The 10,067-nt window shown below is 51.1% G+C and overlaps 1 protein-coding gene across 1 annotated transcript in view; it reads right to left on the bottom strand.

The window, feature by feature from the left end:
• Positions 1-7,168: 7,168 nt before the first annotated feature.
• ZNF142 (zinc finger protein 142) overlaps positions 7,169-10,067 on the bottom strand; it is a 68,216-nt gene continuing 65,317 nt past the window's right edge. Inside the window, exon 9 of the mRNA XM_078679233.1 lies at positions 7,169-8,249. Within this exon, the coding sequence (XP_078535359.1) occupies positions 7,771-8,249 (479 nt within the window). The 3' untranslated portion in view covers positions 7,169-7,770. The remainder of the gene's footprint in view (positions 8,250-10,067) is intronic.

The following is a 10,067-nucleotide window of genomic DNA, read 5'->3' as shown; positions in this document are numbered from 1 at the left end:
TAGGTGAGTGACAGGGCTGGGGGATGACAGGTGGTGAATGCAAGGATTACACCTTAGTGGGAGGTGGGAGTGCCCCTGGACTCTCAATAGGGCTGTGCTCTGCCACCACAATGCTGGCTTCCCCCCTGGGGAGCGACTGATGACTCAGCCGGCACCTGGCCCAGGAAGGGCGAAGCACTGTCATCAAGGTACTCCTGGCTGCCCCTGTCCACACAATGCTGGCTCCACCTCCTGTGGAGCGTCTGATGTGCCTGCCCCTCACACTGAAAGCAGAAGCCAGAGTACACCCAACAAAGTACTCAGAGACTGAAAGGAGTTATGCAAAGGCCCCCCTGGCCTGTGAGAACAAAGAAAATGCTGTATAAAAGTAGGAGCCCTGCTCCTTGTAAATCAGAATCCTGTTTCCCACAAAGAACCTCTGCCCAACTAGAAGGAAAAGAAGACGCTGGAAGGACTGGCCTGCTGATTGCCTTGCTGAGGAAGGAGAGGAGAAGACTTATTGAAAAGACTTTGCTGACTTGTGCTTGAAACTTTCTCCAAGGGCTTGACTGAGCTTGCCCCCTGAACTGAACCCCAGGACCAGTGGGTTCTCCTGTGCTTGGGCTCGTCTGCTATCGAAGGCTGAGTATTTCCTCCCGCCGGAGGTGAAGTCTGCCCCCTCTCGCCCCCTCCTAGGGCCATGGTACCCGGGAGCCAGCCTGCCCTCTTGCCCTTGAGAGCCTCGCTCCGTTCGGAGTCGCTCTCTGCCCCCGGGCTAAGGCCGGTCGCTCCTCTACCCCCGCCTGTTCATTGGAGTGCCTGAGTGCGACTTCTGCCCCTCCCACCGGAATCCAGGAGACACGAGCAGCCTGCAGCCTGGACGGCCGCCCGTGCATATCGTTGCACCCGGCGGCCCCGCTTTGCTCTGTCACCAATGAGAGGCCGCGCCGCAGTTGGAAGGGACCCCCCCTCGGTACCGTCTGTACTGAGGGCTCCTGTGCCGCGCCCCGCCTCACAGAGATCCTCCGCCTCGCAAAAAGACCCCCAAGTACTCTCCGGAACCGCCGCACACTCGTGGAGTGCACCGCGAGGACCGGACAACACCATCCCCAGTACCGATCACTTTTAACGCACAGGGCTGTCTTGGGCTCGGGGCCCGCAACATTGTTCTTTCCCCGTTTGCCCTGTGCGTCCCTACAAAAGTCCAGGTACGTCTCTTCCCCCAAGCACGATTGAGCGCTTCCTGTAACTGCACCCGAGCCGCCCCGCAGCGCCTCCCCCAAGTGCCCTCGAGCCGCGGAGCCTCTGGGCAGCGGCGCGCCCACGTTTGGAGAGCGGCCCCGTACGCTTCGTTGCCAGAAGCAGTACAACGCGAACCTCGGCTCACGCTAGAAGCGTGAGAGTTAGAAGGGGGTCGGGATTCTCCCCGTTCAAAGCACCGCGAAGCACTACGGAGCGCAGGACCGAGTCCCTAAGGTCCTAGAGGGGTGGAAAAGCGCATAATTTACCTACAAATTATCCTGGAACTGGGAGAACTGTACTGGAGGGAAAAGAGACTAAGAAGAGACATTTTGGAACTTTAAGTTAAAAGAACATTTGCCCAATTATAATCTGGTGGCCTAAGAAAACGTTATATTTGGTCTTGTGATAAGTCTACCTGCATATATATATTTTTACATAAAGAGAAACGTATTTTTATATATCCACAGCCTGGTGTCCATTTGTGGGGGGATTGGTATTTCTACTGTGTGTGTTGCTACAAATGCTTAACTAATAACGCCTGAAGAATAGCCTTGGCTGCTCACGCCACGCACCTAGAGGGCGAGCAAGGGTAATTCTAAGGGGTCATCCTTCGCCCTGACTTAGAGGAGAGGGTCCCTGCTTGTCCCAAGTGAAAACTTGCGCCAACCAGAGACCCCCAATTCTAACATTGGACGCAGCGGTGAGGATTTGCGAATTTGCATTTGTGGTTTACATACAGTGAATTATTGATCACCACATAGTGAGAGCAGACCTATAACGCAGCCACAGATTTCCATTTTTTATAATTTTGCAGGGAGATCTCCATGTGTTTTTGAAAACGTCATGCCTGGTTCAGTGAGGATGGAAAAGGCAGCAACCAGATGCCTGTCGCCAGAGGAGTTGGCAGACAGGGCAGCAACCAGGGCACATGCAATGGAGATGGCAAAATTAGCTGGACAAATGGAAATGGAAAAGCAAAAATGGGCCATGGAGGCGCAAAAACGCCAAAGAGATCACTACTTGAAAATGAGAGAACTTGATTTGGAGATCAATGAGCTTGAAGCCAGGAGGGCTTCAGCCCACATCCAGCGATGTGTGTAGCTCGCAGATTGAGATTTGCTGAGTTGGAGGAAGAGTCCCGCTCAGCTGGTGGCAGCAACATTCAGGTAGCTAGTGCTGACAGCATAGTGCGCCCACCTAGAGATATGGCACCTGACTTGGAGGGGGTTAACTTACACCAGGAGGTTCAAGGGCATGAGGTAGCTCCAGTAGTGCGCAGCGTCCCTGAAGGGAATAGGGTGGCTGGCGTAGGAGTTCATGGTCCTAGTGGTGGTCGGGATTCCCCCATGGTTGAGGTCCTGGTGGGTGAGTGTAAAGACCGCCCAGAAGAGTGTGGGTTGTGTGACAGAGACAGTCCGCTACTGTCTGGCCAGTCTCAGGAGAATGGTGTAGAGTACGTGTGTGAGGCGCTGGATGGAGAGGTGAAGGATAGTTTGGTTAACCCTGCTAGGGGGCTGTGTAATCCAATTGTGGGAGAGCCTACTTTAAATCCCAGTTTTCCAGAACTATGCCAACGCCTGTTTGAGAGTGAGTTCTCTGACCCCAGGGAACTCACATTGGAGGCAGACCTTGTGGTGGATTCCAGAGGGTCTGGAGAGGCATTGGGGTGTGATCCTGTGGGGAGTGGCTCAGGTATCTTCCAGCCCAGAGTGGTGGAAGTGGCGCAGAGTAGCCCAGCTAGGTCCTGTAGTAGTGAGAGGGGTGTAGGGCCTCACGTCCTGTCCTTAAGGGGAAGGAGTGAGAATGGGTTTCGTCCCGGTAGTGCCCAACCTCAGTCTCAGAGCCTGGATGGTTCTTTAAGCGAACACCAGGTGGGGAGCCTAGGCTGTCCGGATGAGTCACCCTCTGAGGGGGATCCCCCAGTGGCTAGAGAACGTGGAGGCTCTGTAAACAGAGCTCCAGTAGTTCTGGTGTCTGGGAGTACCCCTCCAGTTGGGAGGGTGCAGAAGTCCAGAAGAAGGGGCGAGAGGGGGAAAGAGTCCCCAGTGGAAGAACCAGTGGGTCAGGGGACAGCCAGCAGGGCTGCGTCCCCAGGGAATGACCATGGGGACACCACTTCAGTCCTGGAGGATCTTCCCGCACTGTCAGAGGGACAGGGGTTGGGAGGTCTGCGCCAAGCAGACAGTCGCACAACACATGAGCTATGTGCCACCCTCAGGGGGGCATGTGTGCTCCCCGGGAAGTCCTGGTGCGCCAGGCAATTGTTCAACTGCAGGGCTGGGTCCCTGAGTTGGAGAGCCAGGTTCAGGTGTTGTCTGACCTGGAGGGGGTGACCACTGTAATCAGGGTCCTGACCCATGTCTCTTCTAGGGGTACCACTCCAGTGGGGAGTGGGCAGTACTCTGGAAGGGGGTACAGAGGGAGGGAGTCCTTGCCTCTGACCCCGGTGCAGTTTGAGGGTTTAGACCCTAGGATAAAGGGCCAGGTGCAGGGTGTCCCCCCTTACCTGGTACCCCAGTTGCAGGATAGCACCCCTGAACTGGTGGGCAAATTGTGCAGGTAACCTGCCACAGGTACCCTGACAATTCTGGAAGGGGGTACCACTCCAGGTGGGAGGGTACAGAGCCCCAAGGAGGAGGACCGGGTGTGGGAGAGCCCACCCCAGTCTTTGGTCCAGCCGCCAGGTACAGGCCTGGGGCTGGTGGGTCAGTGCCAGGATGTCATACCTGGCCTGACAGAAGAGAGAATGGGCAAAAGGTGCCAAGCACCTGGGGCTACTGCGCCCCGCTCTCTGAGGCCACAGAGGTTTGAGAGCCCTGAGAGGCATGAGGCCTGGGTCTCAGCCCCGACTACAGTCAGTGGCCACTGTGATTTGATGACTGTCTGTTGGGACACACATGTGAGCAAGTTAAGGTTAGAGGCTGCACAGGTGGTGTCCACAGAGGAAGAGAAGGGTGCCCCATGGATTGGCTTGGTGGACCCTGAGAGTATGAACAGAGGATTTGAAGTAGGTGCAGATTGGGGTAGAACTGGAATGTGCCCCTGCTATTGCGGGCCAGGTCCATGTTCTATCGCCCAAAGCCGGGAAGTCCATCACAGTGGTGATTGGTCTACCCTGCGTTTTGGCTGAAAGGGGGTTGTGTTGGACCTGGCCCTCTTGGCAGGGTCATCCCTAAACTTTTTGCCTTCCTCCAGTACTCTCTCTGACCTGTTTTTGTTGGTTTAATGACTCTGGGCACTTTACCACTGCTGACCAGTGCTAAAGTGCATATGCTCTCCCTGTGTAAAATATATATGTGATTGATTTCCATGATTGGTTCATTGGATTTACTATCAGTCCACAGTAAAGTGCACCAGGAGTGCCAGGGATTGTAAATACCAATACTGCTAGTGGGCCTGCAGCGCTGGTTGCGCCACCCACAGAAGCAGCCTTTTAAAATGTGCCTAGGGTCTGGCATTGCAGAACCTGCGTGCAGTCTGGTACTGTCATGCTGGCTGGGCAAGTGCACACACTTGCCAGCCTCTAAACCTTCCCTTTACTTCATATTAGTCACCCCTATGGTAGGCCCAAGGGCAGGGTGCATTGTAAGTGTAAGGTAGGACATGCTCTGATGTAGGTGGCATGTCCTAATAGTGAATTACAGCCACATTCTTTTTTCACTATTGTAAGGCTACCTGTTCTCTTAGGCCAAGATGGGCTGCTGGAATTATTACACTCTATAATCCCAGCAGGCTCAGGGAACATGGTAGAAAATAAAGTTTAGTATGCCTGAACTCAGAATAATAAAATACTTCTTTTAGTAAAGTTTATTTTAATATCCTGTGTTTGCAAATGCTACTTTTAGAAAGTTAGCATTTGCTTGCCTAGCCATTTCAGCCCGCCTCTGCTTGGATGTGTATCTGACTGTCCGGGCTAGGTGAGTGACAGGGCTGGGGGATGACAGGTGGTGAATGCAAGGATTACACCTTAGTGGGAGGTGGGAGTGCCCCTGGACTCTCAATAGGGCTGTGCTCTGCCACCACAATGCTGGCTTCCCCCCTGGGGAGCGACTGATGACTCAGCCGGCACCTGGCCCAGGGAGGGCGAAGCACTGTCATCAAGGTACTCCTGGCTGCCCCTGTCCCCACAATGCTGGCTCCACCTCCTGTGGAGCGTCTGATGTGCCTGCCCCTCACACTGAAAGCAGAAGCCAGAGTACACCCAACAAAGTACTCAGAGACTGAAAGGAGTTATGCAAAGGCCCCCTTGGCCTGTGAGAACAAAGAAAATGCGGTATAAAAGTAGGAGCCCTGCTCCTTGTAAATCAGAATCCTGTTTCCCACAAAGAACCTCTGCCCAACTAGAAGGAGAAGACGACGCTGGAAGGACTGGCCTACTGATTGCCTTGCTGAGGAAGGAGAGGAGAGAACTTATTGAAAAGACTTTGCTGACTTGTGCTTGAAACTTTCTCCAAGGGCTTGACTGAGCTTGCCCCCTGAACTGAACCCCAGGATCAGTGGGTTCTCCTGTGCTTGGGCTCGTCTGCTATCGAAGGCAGAGTATTTCCTCCCGCCGGAGGTGAAGTCTGCCCCCTCTCGCCCCCTCCTAGGGCCATGGTACCCGGGAGCCAGCCTGCCCTCTTGCACTTGAGAGCCTTGCTCCGTTCGGAGTCGCTCTCAGCCCCCAGGCTAAGGCCAGCCGCTCCTCTACCCCCGTCTGTTCATTGGAGTGCCTGGGTGCGACTTCTGCCCCTCCCGCCGGAATCCAGGAGACGCGAGCAGCCTGGACGGCCGCCCGTGCATATCGTTGCACCCGGCCGCCCCGCTTTGCTCTGTCACCAAGGAGAGGCCGCGCCGCAGTTGAAAGGGATCCCCCCTCGATACCGTCCGTACTGAGAGCTCCCGTGCCGCGCCCCGCCTCACGGAGATCCTCCGCCTCGCAAAAAGACCCCCAAGTACTCTCCGGAACCGCCGCACACTCGTGGAGTGCACCGCGAGGACCGGACAACACCATCACCAGTACCGATCACTTTTTTTCTTCAGAACAAAGTACCGATCACTTTTAACGCACAGGGCTGTCTCGGGCTCGGGGCCCGCAACGTTGTTCTTTCCCCGTTTGCCCTGTGCGTCCCTACAAAAGTCCAGGTACGTCTCTCCCCCTAAGCGCGATTGAGCGCTTCCTGTAACTGCACCCGAGCCGCCCCGCAGGGCCTCCCCCAAGTGCCCTCGAGCCGCGGGGCCTCTGGGCAGCGGCGCGCCCACCTTTGGAGAACGGCCCCGTACGCTTCGTTGCCAGAAGCAGTACGACGCGAACCTCGGCTCACGCTAGTAGCGTGAGCGTTAGAAGGAGGTCGGGATTCTCCCCGTGCAAAGCACCGCGAAGCACTACGGAGCACAGGACCGAGTCCCTAAGGTCCTAGAGGGGTGGAAAAGCACATAATTTACCTAGAAATTATTCTGGAACTGGGAGAACTGTACTGGAGGGAAAAGAGACTAAGAAGAGACATTTTGGAACTTTAAGTTAAAAGAACAATTATAATCTGGTGGCCTAAGAAAACGTTATATTTGGTCTTGTGATAAGTCTACCTGCATATATATATTTTTACATAAAGAGAAACTTATTTTTATATATCCACAGCCTGGTGTCCATTTGTGGGGGGATTGGTATTTTTACTGTGTGTGTTGCTACAAATGCTTAACTAATAACGCCTGAAGAATAGCCTTGGCTGCTCACGCCACGCACCTAGAGGGTGAGTAAGGGTAATTCTAAGGGGTCATCCTTCGCCCTGACTTAGAGGACAGGGTCCCTGCTTGTCCCAAGTGAAAACTTGCGCCAACCAGAGACCCCCAATTCTAACAATTACCTTAAGGCTTAAGCCACTGTAGCATGCAGAATGTTGCCAGTCAAAGAATATGGACCCTGGTAGGGATAATAGTTATTTCACATCACTCTTATTAAATCACACTGTTCTGATATTTCCGGTTTATTCTATTTCCTTAATGCAAGAGTTTAAGGAAAGGTGCAGTGCTTCGAATCTTTAGATTGTGCCAAAATGTAAACTGCATTTCTCCTTCCAAAGGCTCTACTCACCTGTTGAGACTACACCCAACATTTGGATGGACATACCCAGATAGTGTACCAAAGAAACGTCTTGGACGCTCAGTGTGGCACATACATTCATTAGAGTGGGTAATTTCACATTAAAAGTGCTTTAGATTTAAAGAAAAATTGCTAGCCTCCCCCAAAAATACAGAGTTCTAGGAAGGCAGAGGTAATGTCTGGTTGAATCTGTACAGTTCGGTTTAATTTTAGAGAACGCTTTGTCCTGCTGCAGTTAGCATGGGGGTATTCTTGAATCCCTTTAGTCTTCCTTGTAACGGAAGCAAAAGATTCACAAGCCACACAAGGCCTGAACACATTATATATAAAGCAGCCACTGCCAGAACTCTACTTTATCATTGTTTTGTGGGATGTTAGTCGAGGGCGTTATTACTGGTGCCTCAAATCAATTTTCAGTAGAGTACAAAAAGGGCATAAGAGTTTAAGGGCAGATTCTTTGCGCGTGGGCCTCATGCCACTGCTTCTGCTGGGGCATGCAAGGAGGGAGCAGTGCTCTCTGTACTCTCCAGCTGGACTTCATGCAGGTGGACAGTAGGTGCACTGGGATCCTTGCCAACACCTTCCTGGGGATCAACAGCAGCTTTCTCAGGGTGGTGGCGCCGGATATGCTTGATGACCTGGAACTTCTGCTTCGCCTTGTAGGGGCAGTAGCGACAGAAGAAGGGGTGTTCCTTTGTGTGAGTGAGGTAGTGGTGGCGCAGGCCAGCTGCCCAACGGAAGCCTCGTAGGCAGACGTTGCAGACATAGGGCTTGTCCTCGCTGTGTTTTTTCATGTGCGTCTTCAGCAGGAAGCGAGTCTTGAAGGCCTTGCCGCACTGCTCACAGATGAAAGCGCGGGTATCACGGTGCCGGGTCTCCTTGTGGATCCGAAGAGCATCTGCCCGATTGGTACAGTACTCGCACTCATCACACTGGTATGGTTTATAGCCTGGAAGAAATTAGCCAAATTGTTGACAGACAAGGTCATAGGTGTTCAACCACAAAATGAACAATACTATAAATGCAGACAACTATCAGTCAAATGCTTCTGCTTATTTAATACATACTTAAACTATCTGTATTGGCTGTAACTGAATGCAATTTAAATGGAAATCAATATAAAACAAATTAACTAATCTGCAAATTTCTAGTATCTCACTTCAGATGCCCCATGATAAACAACACTCAAAGTGGTAATCTTAATAGTCCTAAAACAAATAAAAAAAATGAAAGAGGAGCCACTGTATACTGAAATATTTGGTATGCCAGACTGTACTTTCATTCCATTGTAGTGTTAGGGACATCAAAAAAATGAACTCTCAGGTAATACAAATGCTAGCATTACTCTGAATCCAGGTGATAGGGTAAAGGAAACAGGTAACATATATTTGTATATTTTGTATATTTCTGTATATTTCTAAAGCGCAAACAATCGCTCCGAAAGGAGCATCCTGGCGCTGACTAAACAGTGTGCAAAAGGATTGAAAACAGAAGAAAACTATATGAAGGACATTACATAATCGTCAGAAAGAGAAAAAATCCACGTTTTGAGTTGTTTTCTAAATTGGTTTTCCTGAGTTAGGGTTCTAAGATGGTTGGGAATAGAATTCCACGCTTTACCAGATAAAAAAGACAAAGACTTGCCTCCTTTAGTCTTGAGTTTGAATTTTAACGGCTTGATCAGATTCTGACCTGAAGATCTTAAGGTCCTTACGGGACTGTAATGGGGGAACCGTTTGATGAGATAAATCGGGCCAATGCCATTGAATGCACGGAATGCTATAATTAAGATTTTAAACAGTATTCTTTTAGGGAGTGGTAACCAGTGAAGGGTTTTAAGTGCGGCCGAGGCAGATGATCTCCTGGGTAACTTGAGGACAAGTCTAGCCGCTGCATGCTGCACACCTTGGAGTTTCCTGAGGGTGTTTTTCTTTTTAACGCCTGCCATCAGGCTGTTACAATAATCAAGATGTGCAAGAATTAAGGCCACTGCCACTGCCTTTCTTGAGTCTATGGGAAGAAAGTCCAAAAACTTTTTTAAGTGACTTGATGATATTAAAGCAGCTTCCTGCAACATTCCTGACATGTTGGTCTAAGGATAAATCGGCGTCAAATAAAACGCCAAGATTTCTCGCTGATGCAACTGCTTGCGGTGGCGCAGGGATGTCCTCAGGCCACCATTTGCTGGGACAGAATTGGGGGGTTTTACCAATGGGCAGAATTTCCGTCTTGCTGGTGTTACATTTAAGATGGTTTTGATCCATCCAACAGAAGACATCTCTTAAACACTTCTTAAAATTCAACTCAGCGTCTGTAGAATTGTTTTCCAAGGGGACAATCAGCTGAGTGTCATCGGCATATGATGTTACTAATATGCCGTATGACTCAATTAAGGAGATGAGGTGGACCATGTATATATTGAACAATAGAGGGCTCAAGATTGAGCCCTGTGGGACTCCAGAATGTACCTTCTCCTTAGAGAGAAAAGTGCCCAAAGAGATGGTCTGGGACCTGTCAGCCAGGAAGGAGATTATCCAATCCAATGCAACGCCCGTGATTCCTATATCCCTAAGTCTATTAATCAATAGGGAGTGGGAGATGGTATCGAACGCCGCCGTAAGATCTAATAAGATCAGGACGGCGTTCTTCCCCTGATCTTGTAATAGCTTTATTGAATCAGTGAGTTCAATCAGGGCAGATTCCGTAGAATGGTGTGAACGGAAACCCGATTGCAGAGGATGAAGGATTTGATGAGTGTCTACGTAAT

Source organism: Lissotriton helveticus, chromosome 3_1 (genome assembly GCF_964261635.1).
Source record: "Lissotriton helveticus chromosome 3_1, aLisHel1.1, whole genome shotgun sequence".
Lineage (NCBI taxonomy): Eukaryota > Metazoa > Chordata > Amphibia > Caudata > Salamandridae > Lissotriton > Lissotriton helveticus.
This window is presented reverse-complemented; position numbering and strand designations above follow the sequence as displayed.